Below are 21,213 nucleotides of genomic sequence, written 5' to 3'. Positions count from 1 at the left end.
AGCTCTCTCTTGTGGTACCTTACGCCGTACACATCGGTTGCAGGTCCTGATCTTTGTCTCTATTTCAGCTGCCATTTTGGGCCAATAGAATCGCTTCCGGACGAGGTCTAGGGTTCGGTCCACGCCCATGTGGCCCATGTCATCGTGAAGGCTTTTTAAGACCATAGGTCTCAGGTCTTCTGGCAGCACCAGTTGATGGTGGGTCTGTGCGCCTTCTTGCCTCTTCCTGTACAGGACCCCGTCCAATACTTCTAACCGATTCCACTCTCTTAGTAGAAGGTAAAGTTCGGGGATTTCCTTTCTGAGTGTCGGTGGAGGTTTCTCCCCTGCCTCCACTAGCTGTAGTACTTGACTGATACAGGTGTCGGCTCTTTGCTTTTCTCTCATTTCGGCAGGAGTTATCAGCGGAACGACGGGTAGGCCACCCAGCTGATCCTCTCCTTGGAAGCTGTCTGGAATTGCACTTGGGTGGAGGGCAAGTGATCCCACCAATGCACGGCTCGATGGTGTCTCTGTAGAGCCGTTGTCGATCACTTCGCGAACTAAGTGTCTGTCGCAGATGGCTATAATGATGTCTTCACTCATGTTTGTGTGTTCTGGTTCCGGGAGGTGTCTTTTCGCAAACTGTTGTATTCTTTCCATCTCTTTTATCGATTTTGCGTCATCCTCTGGTGTGCTGTGTGGTCGCCGGGACAGCCCATCAGCGTCTTGATTCTGGTTCCCAGCTCTGTATTGCAGCTGGAAGTCGAAGGTAGATAGATCGGATAACCATCTGTAGCTTGCGGCATCAAGCTTAGCCGTGGTAAGGACATACGTCAGGGGGTTACTATCAGTGACAGCAAGAAATGGTCGTCCGTAGAGGTAATCCTGGAACTTCTCAGTTACCGACCATTTTAAGGCAAGGAACTCCAATTTATGGGCAGGATATCTGGTTTCACATTTTGACAACCCGCGGCTTGCATACGCGATGACACGCTTCTGTCCTTGCTGCTCCTGGTAAAGGGCGGCGCCGAGACCTAGTGCGCTTGCATCTGTGTGCAATATGTACGGCTTTTCGGGGTCGGCGAAACCGAGAACAGGGGTAGTGGTCAGCTTTTCTATGATAGCGTCGAAAGCTGTCTGGCAAGCTGGGGTCCATCTGTCATGGAAGGGAGCTTTAGGGTCGTAATACTTCTCGGCGGTCACTGTAGCTTTCCCATGCTTCTTCATGGGAGGGTATCCGGCAGTAAGTGCGTTGAGGGGTTTCACTATCTTGGAATAGTCTTTGACGAATTTACGGTAGTACCCGCAGAATCCTAGAAATGCTCTCAGTTCTTTCAGCTTGGTTGGCTTTGGCCAGGTGGTGAGTGCGGTTGTCTTTTCTGGGTCCGTTTCGACTCCCTTCTCAGACACTATGTGGCCTAGATACCTTACGGAGGTCTGGAAGAATTTGCACTTTTCGGGTGATAGTTTTAGCCCATACTCGTTCAGCTTGCTCAGGACTCGCATGAGTCGCGCCTCGTGTTCCTCCAGCGTTGAAGAGAAAACGATCAGATCGTCCAGGAAGACGAGGGTTTGCTTCAAGTTCAACTCTCCCACGCACCTCTCCATAAGCCGCTGGAATGTGCCTGGCGCATTTGTTATTCCTTGAGGCATCCTATTGAACTCAAAGAACCCCAGCGGGCAGACAAATGCTGTCTTGTGCTTGTCCTTTTCTTCCATTTCGATCTGGTAATAACCAGATTTGAGATCTAGCACTGAGAACCATTTGGACCCAGTCAGTGCTGAAAAGGAATCCTCCAGGTTGGGCAGGGCGTATGAGTCCTTTACTGTTTGGAGGTTCAGTTTCCTGTAGTCTATGCATAGCCTGACATCGCCGTTCTTCTTCCTGACGACTACAATTGGCGACGAGAATGGTGATTCAGATTCTCGGATGACTCCAGTGTCGAGGAGCTGTTGAATGTGGGCGCGCACAGCTTCTATATCTTGCGGGTGTATCGGTCTCGCCCGTTGTTTGAATGGTGTCTTGTCATTGAGCTTTATGTGATGCTTTATCTTGTCAGTGCATCCGAAGTCGAGATCGTGGTGGGCGAAAACTTCTTGCATGGAGTTCAGCCGTTCCGTTATCTTCTCTTTCCACTCTTGAGGTACTGGAGAGTCTCCAAAGTCAAACTTGAGCTTTGATGTTTGGTTAGGGTCTGTCGCTAGGTCTGCGTCAAGTGTCTTGAGCGGCCGGACACTCATGACTGCATGTATCTCGGCTATCACAACCCTCGGGGACAGGGTAATATCGTGGTCGGACTCGTTCTTAAGGAGGACTGGTATACAATGTGGCAGTTTTCGTGGTAGCTCTGCTAAGCCACCTGATACCAAGATTCCCCCTGGCAAGGCCGTTGACCTTGGGGACTCTATCATCACCCATCTTCCTGCGTGGGTTGCCCTGCAACTCACTACCCCCTCGAGGACTTTGGTCTGCCCTGGAGCGATAGTTTCCGGGTCTCTGCTATGTAGTTTCACTTCGCCCAGGCTGGACTCCGCAGACTGTTTATGTCTGGCTTCAAGGGTTCGCAAGACTACCTGGTAGCCGTAGGGCCGGGATTGGTATTTCGTAGATGGGGTATCTGCGCACTGCTGGTACAGGCTGTCTAGGGCGTTTGTGCCTACCAGCACTGTGGACAGGGTAGTGCTCATATCAGGCACAATCAGCGCTAGGGTGGCGATGTCGATGTCTACACCGAACATGCTCCGTGGAAACGTGATTGTAGTTTCGACGTAGCCGAGGTAGGGGATCTCCTGCCCATTGGCTCCTTCCACTTCCAGCAGGTCGTATAAGGAGTTAAGGGGTAGGTGAGACATGTTCGCTTGATAGAAGGAATTTGGGATCGTTGTTACTTGGGAGCCTGTATCGAGTAAGCAGCCGCATTCTTTACCTTCCAGGATTACGTGGGCAGTGCATTTGGCTCCAACCAGTCCTTTAGGTATGGCCGCCACTTTGGCATAAGTGGCCGAGGCGCGCCACTGCCGTCTGGGACATCTCTCTCGTACCCCAGTTCCTGCTCGTCCCTCTGCAGCAACTGTCTTTAGTTTAAATTCATGTCCCAGACCTGCTGGTTTTCAGCTAGTACTTTATGTTTCAAGTCCACCAGAGAGGGGTTCGGCTCCCTCTCGCATTGGTGTCGCATGTGTCCATCTTCTCCACAGCTGAAACAATACCAGGGTCTGGGTCTATGGCTTATGTAGGACTTTGGGCTTTGAGTCTCCGACTTTTGGGACTTGGGAGTACCTCTGTTAGTCGTCGGTTTAACTGATGCCTGGGCTTCTTGCTTGAAAGCTGGCCTCGCTTGTCTGTTCCGGTTGTCCCTCCTTCCCAGGATCTGTGTCTGTAAGTCTGCAATTAGGCCCTCTAACCGTTGGAAGTTGGAGCTGGAGTCCGGAATCGACTTTGGAGCGTATTCCTCTTCCCTTTGGGTCCAGCTGCCCTGGGCGTTACTCGATACCCTTGGCCTCGAAACGTTCGGGCTCTGTCTCATGCGGTATTCTTTGGAAGAGCGCTGGTCTTCTGCGGTGCGGATTAACAGGAGGAATTCGGTAAAGGTAGGTGGGTTGTTCTTTCTCTGTGCTAGCTGCAGCTCGGTTAGCATGGCGGTGTCCCTGCAGCCTCTGATGAATTGGCTTAGCAGTTGCCGATCGAGGGCATTGGCCGCTACGCCCCCCCTCCTATAGGTGGTAGTCAGGATCCCCCGTAATCGCGGAAGGTAAGCTGATGATTTCTCTCCAACGTATTGCACTGTATTCAGGTACTTGGCAAAAAGATCAGCTCCATCTTCAATGGTTCCGAAGGCGGCGTCGAGGCTCTCCAGGTAGTCCCCTGGAGGACAGTCAGGTTCCAGGTGTCTTACCATGTCACTGGCGGGTGCCATGAGGCTATCCAGGAGTTTCCGGGATTTGTTTACATCAGACACTCTTGCGTCGTTGAGGAGAAGAACCGCATTGTTCCGCCATGTCTCGTAGTCTACTTCTCTGTCGGGCGGAGGGCTTCGCCCAGAGAAGGGTCTGATTCTCACGGATGCTTGACTGAGCATGGCTGCGTCTTCGGTTCTCATTAGGTGCTCCACAATTATCCTTTGCATCCCTGGTGGGTTGACATCAGCGGGTGTCAGAACAGGTTGTGCATTCTCTTGCGGGCGCACTGGTGCTTGAGGCCAGCGGAGCTCGGGTACCGGCTCCACTCGGCTTGTCCAGGGTAAGGGGCTTGCTTGTGTTGCAGGCCCCGGACCCTGTGGGGCGTCCATTCTGAATGCGTCCCCCCCGGTCCCTTCGTCGGGGTGGGGGTCGGGCTGAGGGCGGCGTTTGAGGGCGGCGCTGATGGTGGCGAGTTCTCTCGTGAGGACTTCCTCAAGGGCTTCGCCCCTCTCTGTCGCTATCACCGCTAGGTCTGCGAGGAAAGTCTGTGTAACCGTGTCACTGGCTACAGGGTCATAAACGCTGGCTAAGTCTCGAATGAGGTAACTCGCGTCGGGCGTGGTTAGTCGGAAATTAGAAACTGCTTGCGGGCCGTCGTATTCTATAATAACCCGTGATTCTGGCTCTAAGCCGACAGGAGCTACTAAGAACGTCCTCTGAATGGTGCCGCGTCCCATCAGATATTCCTTCAGGTCAGGGTCAGTGGTAATATCGTCTATACCGCGGACTATGATTGAATTAGGGAGTCTCACTCTGCTAGTTTGAACTACTTCCATCGCTACACGCTATTTAAGCTTCTGCCTTACAGGCTAATGATCCAGTTAACTGTGATATACTCCTCCTGGCTGGCTCGCCAAATTTATGTAGCACTTGTGTTAATACCAGTAACAGCTGTTTGCCACGGGCACAGTTCTAGGTTCGAATGCGACAAGGAGTAATATACACAATTAAAAGAATTGTAGACCAGAGGCAGAGTTATAACAATAACCGGTGTTTTAATTAAAAGCGCGCTAGATAAACAGTAATAATATATACGTACGTAAAGTACAACTTATGCTTGGAAGTATCCCTTTTAGATTAGGTCAGTAACCTTTCCTTGCGGGAGGGTTAGGTCGATATCAAGGCCTAGGTCGATTGGATCAACACATTGGGGTTCATTCAGACGTCTCTGAGGTTATCATCGGTAACTCTATATTAGTTTATCAGGGAATGCAAATACCTTATTAGGTGAATTGGCCCGTTAACTCTTTAAACCAGGAAGTGATTCGGCGATAATCGAGGTCTATTATGACATCACCACAACCGGTTCTAGAAGGTTCTATGTTCTAGAAGGTTCTATTATAACATCATACAATGGCAGAATATCTATATCCATATATCCAGTTAAATCAATTCAAATACAAAATACAATATCACAACATAAGGTGAACGGGATTGCCTCCCTTGGAAGTCCTTGTAGTCTCGTTCAGTTCAATCCTACCGGACTAGTGGTGTAGCAATAGTTGAGCACTAGGTGAGCCTCATGGGTATTCACAGCAGGCTGCCATTAGTCTTATCAAATGTTCCGGGGTTGGCTCGCCATCGGGTATCTATCCAGCTGAGCACGCTTGGTGAGGGGTGGTCTGGACTGCTCCGGGGTGCTGGTGGAGACTTGCGGCTTCCAGTCGGTTGGTTAGTCCGGTCCGTCTGGGTGATGTTGCGGGTCCAGTGGTTGAGGAGAAAGAGGCTGGCTGCTTGAGAGCTGGCTGAATATATAGGAAACCAAGAGGTTCCGGAATGTTCTATATGACATCATAGGATGACATCACAAAGGTTCCAGAACCTTCAAATCATGACATCATACGCTATATACAGGAAGTGGGACCTCATGGTAAAACAGGAAGTGGTAGCAGAGATAAACAGGAACTATTTATGTAACTGATAATTATGAATCTGAACCTGGGGTTACATTCTCCCCTTCTATCCTAATGCACGTCCCTGTGCATATTATCCCAGGACTACATTATCACAATCCTATGGGGTTTTGGGGAGTCTGGGCCTAGAATGTTTTACTGTCTAGAAAGTTCTTACCTACTAACATTAACTATTTATGTTCCTATGCTAGTTATGAATCTGAACCCGAGGTTACAATAGCATCCTCTCCGCTTCGCTGGGGGAAGACGGTTGTAGAGGTGAGCCGCTCCTGGCTGTACTCGTTGGGGAGTCCTGGAGCTCTATCTCCTCGGCGCTCTCCTCATCTTGTTCCGTGCAGAGTTCTCTCTCTGTAGGGTTGTCTTCCTCCCGGGGCTGGTCGGGGACTACTTCTTCGGTATTGGCGGGGGGTAAAGGCATGTCAGCTCCCTCCTGGTCCCCACCGTGAGCTTGGTCAGTTACATTAGAACCCACTAGGGCCTCTGTGGTCGGGGTAACCTGGTCGTTAAGGTCAGACATAATTTTACTTTCTACTTTTACCGCGTTTACCGTTTGTCGAAGGCTAGGTAGTTGACTGACAGCGTAATCCTCTAAGTACTGAGGTGTCTGTCGTCTGCGCCGCGGGCGTTCTACGTTAGGAGGACCGTTTCGTGGAGTGTTCATCATAGGCCATTTCAATATTAATAACACTATATTAATATTACACTAGTTACCCATCCGGCTCGAAGGACCAATTGTATCTGAGGTGTACAATTCCCTGACTGTATTGATAAGTATGGTATCATTAAACCACTACCGCTTTATGTACTTTAACTACTGGCCACACAGTACATGATATAGATATGATGAACACTTTCCCACCATGAAACCAAGTCCACACAAATGTATAAGTCGAATATTTAATATATAGCAAAGGGTATATACAACGTTCACTTAATGACATTTATGATTTGAATGCACTTGTAAGGCAAATGAGTATTCGTAGGCAAATCAACATTGAATGTCCAATCTCTGGTTACGCAGGAAGCAAGTATACAACCTGGTTCTTTAGGGAACTATAGCGATGGTACTTAATGATTATAGCTGGATATACTAAAGGGGGGTCCTGCTGGTTGTAAGTCAGTAGGGGGGGGGGGGGGGTTAGGAGAGCCGCCGGCGATATCCCATCTGGCCAACGATTTCTTGGGAGAATTCAGAGTGCTGAACACGGTGCCCACAGAACCTTGGTCCACAGATGAATACAGTTGGGCCCTCTTGTAGACGGTAGCTGCCGGTCCACAACGAAGAGACGTGAGGCGACCTCACTCGGGGTAGAGCGCCGTCTCACCTGGACTCCTCTCGGGGGGTAGTTCCAACACTCACCAGTGTTGGCTGTTATCCATGGCATAAATCAAAGCACCCAAAGCAAGTAGATAATCCAAGCCGTGTAGGGCTCGCCGTCGTCCGGGTAAGGTAATCCAATGTGCAGGTCCACTCGTCCTAGCCCAGAACTCCTCGGATGAAAGCACCACACGTGGTCTGCCCAGCCTGGTTAAGACTCTAGATAACGCGAGGAAACGATGGGGGTACTACTCACTGTATAACTCTAACCGAACGATGCACCATACATAATAGACTATTATTAACTTAATAGAAATACGTCCCACTCGACGGTATAGTGCCAAACTATGACAATTCAACTATTAATCCACACGATGTCTCAATGCCATTCTGAGGCCAAGTTGACCATACTGCACCACACGTGTATCGTGGGTGAGGCTTAACGTCTTGCCACTAGGTTGGAGGGTAAAGAACTAAGGGCTAAGGGACTAAAAAGAAAGTTCTACTTTACTTGCGCCATATATATATGCGCTGTGAACAAATAGTACCATTCGTATTTCGCCAGACGTATTCCTACGCGGAACCGGGCTAGTAACGACATGTTCGTCGGCACGATTGAACTTGAACCAAGGGGCTTGGCTGCTGGCGCCAAGTTCTTGTCCAATGAGAGAATGAAACTATTATGGGCTGTTAGTAGACTAAAGGGATATTCAGTGTATATGTACAAGGAATATACAAGGGATATCAAACGATATACAAATACTATTAAATATATATCCATAAATAAATATATATATTCGGTTTAATCTGATCCTTCACAACAAATGGTATTTATTGATCAACAGTACAGGTCCGATGGGCAATAGAGTAGTCAAATTACAGTCCAGGGTCAAAACACATTCCAGGCTCTCGTACAAAAAGGGAATGTTCAATACTCAGGGTTTGTCGTCCGGTCCAGGGTCAGTTTCACAAGGGGGTATCTCAGCCAGTCCAGGGTTCAGTAACCTGAACACCTTCTCGCTCTAACCTCTCCTTACAACTACCTCTCACCTCACAAACTCCATATAACACACTCTATCCACGATCTCTGCTCCTTCCTCACCTCCACTCAACTATTCTGTCTCTCCTAGGGCTTTATGCTATGTGTGTCTTGTGTGTGTGTGTGTGTGTGTGTGTGTGTGTGTGTGTGTGTGTGTGTGTGTGTGTGTGTGTGTGTGTGTGTGTGTGTGTGTGTGCGTGTGTGTGTGTGTGTGGGATGTGGGTGATCACGTGGTGCACAGGTATATTCCATCAGTCCTAATCAACTCCTCAATTAACCCTCCTCTGCCTGTGACAATAGTATCTCCCTTCCTCCACGTAACCAAGTGACGAGGGATGATATCTGCCACAGTACGTTCTGAGGCCCTATACGTTCTGAGGTTCTACATGTTCTGAGGTCCTATTCGTTCTGAGGTCCTATACGGTGTGCGGTCCTATATGTTTTGAGGTCCTATACGTTCTGAGGTCTTATATGTTCTGAGGCCCTATACGTTCTGAGGTCCTAAGTGTGTGTGTGTGTGTGTGTGTGTGTGTGTGTGTGTGTACGCCTGTGTGTGTATGTACGTGTGTGCGTGTTTGTGTGTGTACCTCTGGGTTTGGATGCTTTGAGCAGGACCCTGATCAGTTCTGGGACATCAAAGTAGGCAGCATAATGCAGAGCGTTCATGTTGGTCCAACGACTCCTCAGACTCACATCAGCACCCAGAGATATCAGCTGACTGGAGAGACGCAGCGCGGCTGCTGGGTCTCCTACAGGGAGATTTAGAGATATCAGCTGGGTCTCCGATGTGACAGAATTCACAATTGAATTATATAATCTTGAGCCATATTTGATACGAGGAATTTACTCTATTCCAATCTATATAGTGAATTGAGAAGGGGGGGGGGGGATGTGTGAACACGTCCGGCTGGCCGTGAACGGACCAGTTGAATGAATGAATGAATGAAAACTTTATTTAACAGATTGCAGAATGGGTACAATACAGTACGGCTCAATACATACAATTGTTAAGGGGATGCAGACCTGAGAAAGACGTTTGTCTTGTTTACATCAGGGTCCCCCATTTTCATTTCATATAGACATTTATGACATACACAACATACATGACATTTATGGCATAGGGACATATAGGTATTTAGTACTGATACATTTGTGACATAAGCGGTATTCAAATATACAGTACTGTTACCCCTAGATCCTGACAGAGTATATACATATGATGGGGAGGGGACTGTACATTAGGAGGGGGTGGGTGGGTGGGAGGGAAATATACATATGGCGGGGAGGGAATATATACATGCGGTGGGGAGGAGACTGTCTATTAGGAGGTGGTGGGGGTTTTGGGCATTTACGGTGGCCAGTTTCGAATTGCAGCCTCCCGTAGGTGCTCTTTAAGAGCGGTTTTGAATGTGGGCAGGGATTCACATTCCTTTACAGCTTTGGGTAGGGCGTTCCACATTGTTGTGGCATAATTGCGAAACGTGTTTAGTCCCTTGTTTGAGCCGAATCTGGGTTTAACATGATTTGTTGAGCTTCCTCTGGTGTAGTGGTTGTGGTATTCACTGACCTTTGGGAAGTATTTTGACATGTACATGGGCACCCCGGTCGTATAGTGTATCTTGAAGACCAGGCCCATTGCAAGTTGCTGTACTCTGTCGTCTACTCTAAGCCATCCTAGGTTGTCAAAGTGGGCAGGGGTGAGGTGGGTTCTGGGGTTCAGGTCAAGTAGTAGTCTGACCAGTTTGTTTTGTGATGTTTGTAATTTTGTTTTAAGCGCCTTTGAGGTGCTTTGGTACCATGAGGTGCACGCATAGTCATAGTACCCTTGAATGAGTGCTCCTGCCAGAGTCTTCAGGGTATTCTTGTTTACCAGAGAGGAGATCCGGTACAAGAATCTAGTTCGTTGGTTGACTTTTTTTATTACATTGGATGCCATTTTGTCACAGGAAAGATTTGCCTCTAGGATGGAACCCAGGTAGGTAATTTCGTCTTTCCTTGTGACAATATTGTCACCCACTGTAACTGAGAAGCCATCGGTCTTGCTGAGTTTGTTATTTGAACCGAAGAGAATGGACTCTGTTTTGCCCATGTGTAATGATAGTTTGTTATCAGCGAGCCATATGCAGATTTTGCCTAGTTCCGTGCTGAGGGTTTTTTCAACCTGCAACCTACCTCTGACAGTGAAAATAGTTAGCCGTTTTTTGTAGCCAATGAAATTTGAGAGCTAACGGTACCTTACATGAGGGCTGATTCCTACGATAAAGGGACAGAAGAAGACGGATAAATTGTTGTTTTGGATCATTTCTCACTCGCTGTCCAAATGAATGAGCGGTCGACCATTTTGGATGCATTTTTACTGATAAACATTACAAAAACGTCTATAAAACACTCATTTTCCGTTGGATTGTTATCAACTTTGAACCTGTACTAGATAAGACTTCAGGCTATGTAACGTTATGTTTTCCAGCTCCTACCTCTCAGCTGGAACTCAAAAACAGGCATCTGGCAACAAGTAAACAAACGTGAGTAAACAAAACCTTTACTTCACTGTGTTCAAACCTCTGTAACTCTATTACATTAGCACACAGAGTGATTCTTCTTGTTGTGGAAGAAAGTTCAGAATGTTTCCTTTCAATAGAGACCAGACGCATGCATGTGCTATGTGGTTAAAGAATAAATCGCAAATTACTTTGGGTATGCAATCGTCAGGCGTTTTATGCTAAATGTGCCCTATGCATAAGGGGTTAACAAACAATTTATTAAATGTATATTTATACCGTGTGTGTGTGTGTGTGCATACTAAGGAATACACATCTGTGCAATAGCACATACCACCAAAATCACACATTGGCCCAAGTAAGTAAGTAACTAACTGACTGAATAACTAACTAACTAACTAACTGACTGAATAACTAACTGAATAACTAACTAACTAATTGACTAAATAACTGACTGGCAGACTGACTGACTGAATAACTGACTGGCAGACTGACTGACTGACTGACTGACTATTCCAGTATTCATCAGACTTACCGACTCCATGAGCCCCGGCCTTGCAGCTGTAATGGAGCAGCGTCATGTCTGTCAGGCCGTCACGGTCATTGACATGGCAACCACGCTTCAGGATCTGGGAGGGATCAGAGGAGGCAGTTAGGCCCCGTCCACACGAGCGCTGGATTTAATATAACCATGATTGTATGTGCGCAGTTGCACTGTTCGGCCACACACAACCAGGGTTTTGCTACACTGCAACCGCGGTCTTTGAAAACCGGAGTCCAGGGTGAAGTTTAGCGCACATCCCGGTTGCAGTGGGTGCGTGTGGGCATAGCAACCGAGGTTATTCCCAGTGTTTACAGCAGAGCTGTCGCAATTATTTCCCATGTTCACGGCAGACTGTCGCAAACAATAGCAAGTTAGCAACCGAGCACGGGGTTAGAGTGATTAGAGCAGAGCCAGCTACACCAGTGTTTACAGCAGAGCTGTCCCAAGTAGCGTTATATGAAAATGATTGTAACAAACTTTTGTTCGAAACGTATTGTTGAAGAGTGTTGTGATCGACTGATGTCTGTTGTCGCATTCCTGACCCAACCAGAGTAAAACCTGTAGCTGCGGCTAAACTAAACTCAGTCCAGACTGCATCCCCTTAACAATTGTTTGTATTGAGCCGTATTGTATTGTACCCATTCTGCAATGTGTTAAATAACGTTTGCATCCATTCATTATACTAGCGTTAACGTTATATTATTACGTTAGCAGCATGTAAGCTATATACTATACATAGATAATGCCATTCACATTAGCATGTAGCTAACAACACCGGAGATCTTTTTTGTGAGACTAAACTATCCACTCTTGGTGGTAAATTGTGTTGCTGTTGGTTTTGTTTTATCAACAAATGAGAGGCAGAACACACAGTGAATGTATCCGTTTGTTTATTGCACTTTCTTTCTTTGCTGAAAAATATATGCTCCATTGGCTAATGGCTAACGCAAGGGTATTTAAAGATGGCGGCTTTGTTTAGTTTTAGCAGGAAGTGTAGTGAGCGTTCAACCTTTTCTGATTGGTTGAAATGACCTTCATGTCTGAACAACATCGCCGCCTACTGCTTTGGCATTGTACTACATGTATCGGTTGCTGGTTTTCCAGCCGCCGTAAGTACGCGGTTATACACGGTTATTCACCTGTGTGGACAGAGGTTTATTTTTTTCAAACTTTGGTTACATTAAATCCAGCGCTCGTGTGGACAGGGCCTTAGCCTGATCCATAGAATGAGAGAGATGGGGGGAGGGAGAGAGAGAAACAAAGAGAGACAGAGACATACACAGTATATAGGAGGAATATAATTGGGTCAGTGGGACTAGGGAGCTTGAACTGAATAAACCCCCGATCCCTACTTGTTTACCCCCTTCACCTTCTTCACTCCACATTTGTCTCTCCATTCCATCCTATGTAGTACCCTTCACAGTTCCTATTAGCCTAGTGCTAATCAGTAATATAGACAGAGTACACAGGGCTGCCAGAATTGATGGAAGTCGCTGATGCAGAACATCCTTTTTTGGACCTGTTTGGGGTTGCCACCGCACACTGAAGACATTCATTTTCATAAATTCTTATACTTGAAGTAAAGAAACATGAGGCTAGCTTACAGCCGGACAGCTTTCTACTGAACACACAGAGAGGAAACGATTATATCTTCTTGTCTGACTTTTTAAGTGCATTTCCCATAATGTTGGCGTGTTCCTTTAAAATGTATGATTCAATCTGAACAACACTCAGAAGCAGAGGGTCCAGTCTGCTCTCCTCAGGCCTTGTCTCCCTGTCTCTTTCCATTCATCAGTCTCTCTCTCCCTCTCTCTCTCAATTAATTTCAAAGTGCTTTATTGGCATGATAAGATGCGTCTTACATTGCAAAATACTGGATTTGATTTATTTTATTTTATTCAAAACACACAAAAAAGTAAGCAAACAGACAAGATAACGGTAAAAAGAAATTGTAAGAAATAACAGAAATAATAATATTTTTCTATGTCCCTCTGTCTCCTACAGACAGACTGATGATACAGACTCACACTGCAGCAGAACTACTGTTATAACTGGGTCAGCACTCTGTCTCTCTGTCTCTCTGTCTCTCTATCTATCTATCTATCTATCTATCTATCTATCTATCTATCTATCTATCTATCTATCTATCTATCTATCTATCTATCTATCTATCTATCTATCTATCTATCTATCTATCTATCTATCTATCTATCTCTATCTGTCTGTCTGTCTGTCTGTCTGTCTGTCTGTCTGTCTGTCTGTCTGTCTGTCTGTCTGTCTGTCTGTCTGTCTGTCTGTCTGTCTGTACATCTGTTGTATATTATGTATGTATGTCTATCTGTCTGTCTGTCTGTCTGTCTGTCTGTCTGTATATGGTATCTTCTGCATGTAACCTGACCAGACACAAGATATGAGAACACTTTACTGCATAATGATGAGCTGTACTCTCGCTCTCCTCTTATCACCCCTACCCACCCCTCTCTCCTCTTTCTTATCACCCCTACCCACCCCTCTCTCCTCTTTCTTATCACCCCTAGCCCCCCATCCCCTCTCCCAGTGGTACCAGAGGTTTTAGTTCTATTTACATTATATCTGTCGTAGAAAACTGTACTTTTCTTTTTACTCGAAAACCATATTTTTATGACAGATACTATGTATTAAATATAATGTAAATAGACCTACAGTAAAAGCTGTTTTCAGTTTCTGAACCAGGTGGAAGTGAATGGAGGAGACAGCTAGGGGTGACAGTGATATATGGTTTTATCATAAACTTCCACATGTTAACCTGCGCTACACAGAGAGCTACTGTACATGACTATGTGACAGACAGGTATAAAGGCTAACTGGCTCCAGCAGGAAGCTCTGGTCCCAGGAGTCTGAGTGACTGATGACACATCTTATTACAGACACGTCTAGCAGACTGACAGCACATCCTTGACATATGATTTCTCTGTTCAGCCATCGTCTCCATGGCTCCTGATTAGGGCTGTAATAATATTGATACAGAATAGAACATTCCAAAAAATCTACGTTCATTACAGTGCATTGAAATTTAAATCTGTATCGACAATTGAATCCTTGCACTAAAGAACCATAAATAACCATTTTGAAATGTCTTTGTACAGCCCATGTATTTGCAGTTTTTAAATCTATTACAATTTTTCTCAATTGCTTTGGTGCATTTCTCTGATCAGAATTAAAGTTCTCATAACTGTTAGTTCAACCTCCACAACATTTTGTCATTTGTGCACATCATAGTAGCAGTTTCTCATTCCTCCGAACAAATTGCAAATGCTTTTGGACATGCATCAATTGCTTTCATACAATTCTCTGCTGTTTTATAACATTATCATTTGCTTATGTCATGTCAGTCAAAATTAACTATACTTATGACTGCTGAATAGTCATTCCCTATAAAACTAATAGTCCTCATTTCATTGATTGAGTCATTACATACAAAAATGTTGAACTAGTTGTCAAAATCTATCAATCACGGCCTCACAATGGCTGAGGCTGGTCAAAGGGTGCAGCCAAATGTTGAGAGAACCACTGTAAATTAAATTACTGTATTCAAACATTTTGTCGGGAGAGCAGGTGTGTATACTGGACAGTAATTCAGCACTAAACAATCTGCACTGCACTACTGCCATTGTGTCATACATGAAGCTTGCAGTGGGACAAGAACTTGTCACTTTTTACATTTTACATTTAGACAGCTTTACTGCAGCACAGATTTACTGTATTGTAGTGTACAGTAGTGTTACAGTAAATATTTGCCATATTTACAGTATGGTACTGTACTGCATTATTTTACAAGTGGGAAGCACTGTTATTGTACACTACAGTAATATGGGTTACTGTAAAGCAGTATATCTCATGTTTGCTGTACATTACTGTAATTTTACTCTGCACCACATAGGATTGCAAGACAACCTCGCAGAGGTAGAAGAGGGCCCCTTTTTACTCCGCAACAAGAGGAAGCCATTTGTGCAATGGTGATTGCAAACAATGCCATAAGGTTGACTGTAACTGAGGGGTACAATTCCCTGACTGTATTAATAAGTATGGTATCATTAAACCACTACTGTCTTATGTACATTACTACTGGCCATACAGTACACAGGTATATGAGATGAACACCTCCACAATGACACGGTTCCACAACAAATATGGGTTAGAATAATATTTATTAGCAGCACGAATATTATCTTACATTACTTGAGAATTAGAGTCGCGCTTGTAAGGCGAAGAATGTGCATGAATAGGTCAAGAGCGTAAGTCCATTAGAATATTACGCAGGAGATAATGAATACCACCTGTATCATAGGAATTATATCTATGGTACACTAGTAGGGCAGCGGGAGATACTAGTAGGGTCCCTCCGGTTGTAGGCCAGCAGGGGGGAGGAATGTTCGAATGCAAACTCTGGATCAACGGGGAATCAATAAGCTCCAGCTACGGGAGGCGGTACATTACTCCCTTGATCGGCAGACGAAAGCAGCAGCTATAATCCAAGTATGCGTGCAGCATAGGTGAAAGCCAGCCAGCCTCTCCTAGAGACGGGCTCGAGTGATGTTCCTCACGGGTAAATCCCACACAGTGGTGGGTGTAGACGATTCTCCTCCGCTCCAACAGCCACAGGACCAAGCAATAATCCAGCCGGAAAGGGCTCTGCATTCACCGGTGTAGATTCTCCGGTGCGCGGTACTTCACATTAACTAGGTCGAACTTGACGTTATTCCACTAAGCTCTGACACTTTTACTGTCCTATTCGCACGCGGTTATAAGTGCTCTATTTAGACGCGAGGTTGCTCACTTCACTTGGTCGTTGACTCGTGATGAAGGCTTTAACGTTTGAGGGTAACGAACGATACGTTGAACGAACGTATTAGGATAAGACAAGACTACTGCTGTATCCACCTGCGACGTATTTATACGTACGGTGAATAATCTAGTGCCAACCTTATTTCTGTCTCGTATGTTGAGACAAGCCTTGGCGGCGGCTTTGAACTAGACATTGGGGGGTATGGCCGTGGCGCCTAGGGGATCGCCTCCAATAGGAGAACGAAATATTATGGTCTGTACTAGGTAAAAGGATATTCCGTGTATATGTACAAAGAATACACAAGGGATATCAGACGATATACAAATACTATACAATATATATCAAGTAATAAATATATATATTCGGTTTAATCTGATCCTTCGTAACAGCCGCCTCCTAATTAGTCCGCACCTAATTAGATAAGCAGAGACAGATTAACCGCACTGTCCACTACTCAATGTCCGTTGTGAGGAGTAGGGCAATTCACAAAGTCAGTGGGTCATGGTCGTCATCAGGAGAGTCGGGGAGCCTTGGCAACTCTATCAGCCTCGCCACGGGTCGGGTGTATGTCCGCCCCTGGACGAGCACTTCTGCCGCTCTGACCTTTCCGTCGGCACCAGTGATCACTTTTCTTACGCGGCCGGCCGGCCACGCAGCTCGGGGTAGTGACTGGTCTATGATCACGACGACTGTGTCCACTTTTAAGTTGTCCCCGTCCTTGACCCGCTTCTGACGGGCTGGAAGGGATGGTAGGGGGGTTAGGAGGAAGCGGGCCTGAGACTGCTTTGATCTGTGCTTGGCTGCGCCTCCACCTCCTCCGTCTGTTTCTCTTGTTTGCTCTGTACCCCGTCTGAGGAGGGGCCGGTTCCGGCCGCCCCATCAAGGAGTCGCTTGGGGTGCTGGGTTCGAGGTCAGCTACGTCTGGAGCGCAGCTGAGGGGGGTGGAGTTCCGAACTCCCTCTTGTGCCCACGGTTCTCTCACAGGCCTCTCGCTTAATGTCAATAGCATCTCAACGGGCTGTACGAGGGAGTGGCCGGTGTCGCTCGCCTTTGTGTGTAGGCAGCGTGTAGACGTGGGTTGACTGTCAAGTCCGTAGAGGGGGCCCTGGAACGTCCACCCCAGTCGGGTCTGAACCGCGACTGGGCATCCTTTGGGTCCGATGTGGGCCGCCTCAATTGGGAGAATGAGGTCCGCGTGGTCGGAGCCGATGAGCAGGGTCGGTGTGGCGCCGTCGATAAGCGGTATAGGTAGTTGACGTAGGTGCACATACTTCGCCATCAGCTGTGGGATGGGGTAGGTGTACTGGGACAGGCCTATGTCGTGGCTGGTGAAGACGTTGGTAATACTATACTGCTTCTCGGGCTGGTCCACCGCTGCTATCTTGAAGGAGACCTTTTCACCCTTTATGGTCTTCTGGTCTCTTCTGATGGTGCGTATTGTCATGGTACCTTTGGCACCCCGCAGGCCCAACTGGGCTGCGGCGGAAGCGAGGAGGAGAGTCTTTTCAGACCCATCGTCCAGGACGGCGTAAGTGTCCAGGACCTTATCCTCGTAGCTCAGGAGCACTCTGACCACTTTGATGAGCACTCGGGGGGTCCCGCTATGCTGGTCAATGTGGAGCACTCCTGTTGGTCGGTTGCTTTGGATCGTCTGGGGTGGTGCCGACTCGCGGTCGTCCGAGTAGCACCGTGACTCCCAGTGTCTGCTGTAGCAGTCGGTACAGTAGGGAGCGGTCTGGTGGATCTTTGGTACTGGTGCCACCGCCTCGGCCTGGTACATTACCGTGACGGGCCCACTTTGTTGTCCTGGCGGACGCCTGTTGATGTCATGCAGGACCTCCAAGTGGGCGCCCGCCGCACCTGCTGCACTTCTTCTTCAAGCGGCACTCAGCTGCCATATGGCTGCGCGCGCAGCGGAAGCAGCGGCGGTGGTCCTTGATCCACTGACTCACCTCGTCCGTGGTCAGCTTCCCGAAAGTGTCGCATTGATACAGCCGATGTTCCCCTTCACAGTACTGGCATTCAATCTTCCACTCCTCTTTCGTCGAGGGGGTGTTGTGGTTCTTGTGCTGCGGTACTGATTCGGCTTGGTGCATAACGGTCACCGACCGGCGGTTATCATTTAATCCCCGAGATCCTGGTCTTGGGCTTGGTCCACTCCATACGAACGTGTCCAGTCGTAAGCTGCTGACCTCCCTGGCGAGGAACTCAGACAGGTCTAGGAGGGATGCCTCTGGGCCGTTGGGGTCACGGTGGTCTCTCTGCCGCCGAAAACGCTCTTGTCGGGCGGGAGGGAGCTTCTCTAATATTCTCTCTACATTAGAGTTAGCGTACAGTTCGTATATCCCTTTTTCCTTTTGGGACCCCAGCATCCCTACCAGGGACTGTACCTTGATAGAGAGGTCATCTAATGCTCTGTTGTCTCTGGCTGGGGGGAGACGGTCGATGTCTCTTATCTCTTGTATCACGTAGTCCCATATGCGTCCATAACGTTGGTCGAGGGCTACTAGAGCCGCGGTGTATGGGGTAGTAGAGTTGGAATATGCCAGCGCTATATTGTGCGCTCTGGGCACCTTCAGGTGCTTGAGTAGGATAGCATACTTGTACGTTTCATCCGGTACATCGGACATCATTGTCTCTAAGCACATTCGTAGCTCTGTGTACTGTGCTCGGTTCTCGTGTGTGAAGTCCGGGAACGTCGGTGTGCCAAGGTACGATGCCATGGATGGCTGGCACATCGGTGAGCGTTGGGGGAGAGGCCTCCTGGGCGAGTCTCCCCGTGCGTGTCGTTTTGGGCTGGTACTTGGTGGGTACCAGGGGTCGGGTACCCAGGTGCTGTTCCTCGGTGCTGACGGTGCGTCAAACTCACCCGTGAGTTGAGTCGGGGTTTGTAGCGCAGTGCCTCGGGGCTGACGTCTGGGCTGTACTTGGCCTCCTGGTCCAGAGTACGTTGCTGCTGGTCGGGGCTGTACTGGGCCTCCTGGTCCAGAGTACGTTGCTGCTGGTCGGCTTGACATTCCTCCTCTTCCTCTTCCTCTGCTAGGTCCTGGAGTCTTCTGTTCAGTCTCTCGGCGTGGTCCGGTTCTTCCCGGTTGCTGGGTCTCGTATGGACCGGCCGGGGAGGGGGTTCGGAGACGTGGACAGGATCCTCCTGTTGGCGGGGTCCCGGGTCGCTTGGTCGGGTAGGGGAATGTGTCCTAGACCCTTGTCGTGATGATCTCCGGGAGCTCCGTGCGGAGAGAGGGGGTGTCGCCATGGCAATCAATTTGTCCATCATCTGCGCCTGCAGCCGGTCGCGCTCTGCCTCGCGCTGGGCATGGGCGGCGTCGCGCACTGCTTCGCGCTGGGCATTGGCGGCATCGCGCTGTGCATTGGCGCTGGCATGGGCGGCGTGGAGCTGTGCATTTGCGGCGTCGCGCTGTGCATTGGCGGCGGCGTGCTGTGCATCGGCGCGGCTTCTTTCAATGTTCTCTTCCGTCTGAAGGCGTCTGGTCTCCAGTCTTATGCGGTCGTCTTCACTCCTTTGTTGCGCCTGGAAGCGCTCTCGCTCGGTTGCAGAATGTTCGCGTTCACTGAGGGCTTGCGCTTGGAGTTGCGCGTGAAGGCGCTCTCGTTTGTCTGCAGCTTGTTCGCACTCGCTCGTCTGTTGCGCTTGAAGTCGATCGCGTTCGGTGGAGGCTGCCAGGGTGGCGATGAGTGCCTGCGCCAGCATCTTGTCCGCTTCGCTGGGGGAAGACACAGGCGGAGGTGATCGGCTTCTGGCAGTGCTCGTTGGAGATCCGTTCTCCTGTCGCGCTCCGAGGAGGTCCATCTCCTGGGTGCGCGTCTCTTCTGGTGGTGGGTCGGGTTCCGTCCCTGGAGGGCTTTCTTTATCCTGGAGCTCTCCGGGGACTACCTCGTTGACGTTGGCGGGGGGTAAAGTCGTGTCATGTCCCTCCTGGTCCCCCCCGTGAGCTTGGTCAGTTACGTTAGAACCCACTAGGGTCTCTACTGGCAGGGTCGCCTGTTCGGTAGGGTTTGACATACTTTTACTATCCGCTTTTTCCGCGTTTAACGTCTGTATAAAGCTAGGTAGTAGACTGGCAGCGTAGTCCTCTAGGTAACGAGGTGGCTGCCGTCTGCGCTCCGGGTGATCTAGCTTAGGAGAACCGTTTGTGGAGTGTTCATCATTGGCCATGTTAATATTAATATTATGCTAATTACCATCCGGCTCGAAGGACCAATTCTAACTGAGGGGTACAATTCCCTGACTGTATTAATAAGTATGGTATCATTAAACCACTACTGTCTTATGTACATTACTACTGGCCATACAGTACACAGGTATATGAGATGAACACCTCCACAATGACACGGTTCCACAACAAATATGGGTTAGAATAATATTTATTAGCAGCACGAATATTATCTTACATTACTTGAGAATTAGAGTCGCGCTTGTAAGGCGAAGAATGTGCATGAATAGGTCAAGAGCGTAAGTCCATTAGAATATTACGCAGGAGATAATGAATACCACCTGTATCATAGGAATTATATCTATGGTACACTAGTAGGGCAGCGGGAGATACTAGTAGGGTCCCTCCGGTTGTAGGCCAGCAGGGGGGAGGAATGTTCGAATGCAAACTCTGGATCAACGGGGAATCAATAAGCTCCAGCTACGGGAGGCGGTACATTACTCCCTTGATCGGCAGACGAAAGCAGCAGCTATAATCCAAGTATGCGTGCAGCATAGGTGAAAGCCAGCCAGCCTCTCCTAGAGACGGGCTCGAGTGATGTTCCTCACGGGTAAATCCCACACAGTGGTGGGTGTAGACGATTCTCCTCCGCTCCAACAGCCACAGGACCAAAGCAATAATCCAGCCGGAAAGGGCTCTGCATTCACCGGTGTAGATTCTCCGGTGCGCGGTACTTCACATTAACTAGGTCGAACTTGACGTTATTCCACTAAGCTCTGACACTTTTACTGTCCTATTCGCACGCGGTCATAAGTGCTCTATTTAGACGCAAGGTTGCTCACTTCACTTGGTCGTTGACTCGTGATGAATGCTTTAACGTTTGAGGGTAACGAACTATACGTTGAACGAACGTATTAGGATAAGACAAGACTACTGCTGTATCCACCTGCGACGTATTT

The 21,213-nt window shown here is 48.1% G+C and overlaps 1 protein-coding gene across 1 annotated transcript in view; it reads right to left on the bottom strand.

Moving 5' to 3' along the window:
• clip3 (CAP-GLY domain containing linker protein 3) overlaps nt 1–21,213 on the bottom strand; it is a gene marked incomplete at both ends in the record, with an annotated part of 131,511 nt that overhangs the window by 47,963 nt on the left and 62,335 nt on the right. The window contains 2 exons of the mRNA XM_084335032.1: nt 8,800–8,961; nt 11,246–11,339. Of these exons, the coding sequence (XP_084191158.1) occupies nt 8,800–8,961; nt 11,246–11,339 (256 nt within the window). The remainder of the gene's footprint in view (nt 1–8,799; nt 8,962–11,245; nt 11,340–21,213) is intronic.

The sequence above is a fragment of the Notolepis coatsorum genome, assembly GCF_963971535.1.
Source record: "Notolepis coatsorum genome assembly, chromosome: 1".
Taxonomy (NCBI): domain Eukaryota; kingdom Metazoa; phylum Chordata; class Actinopteri; order Aulopiformes; family Paralepididae; genus Notolepis; species Notolepis coatsorum.
Note: the sequence above shows the minus strand (reverse complement) of the source record. Positions and strands in the feature narration are given on the sequence as shown.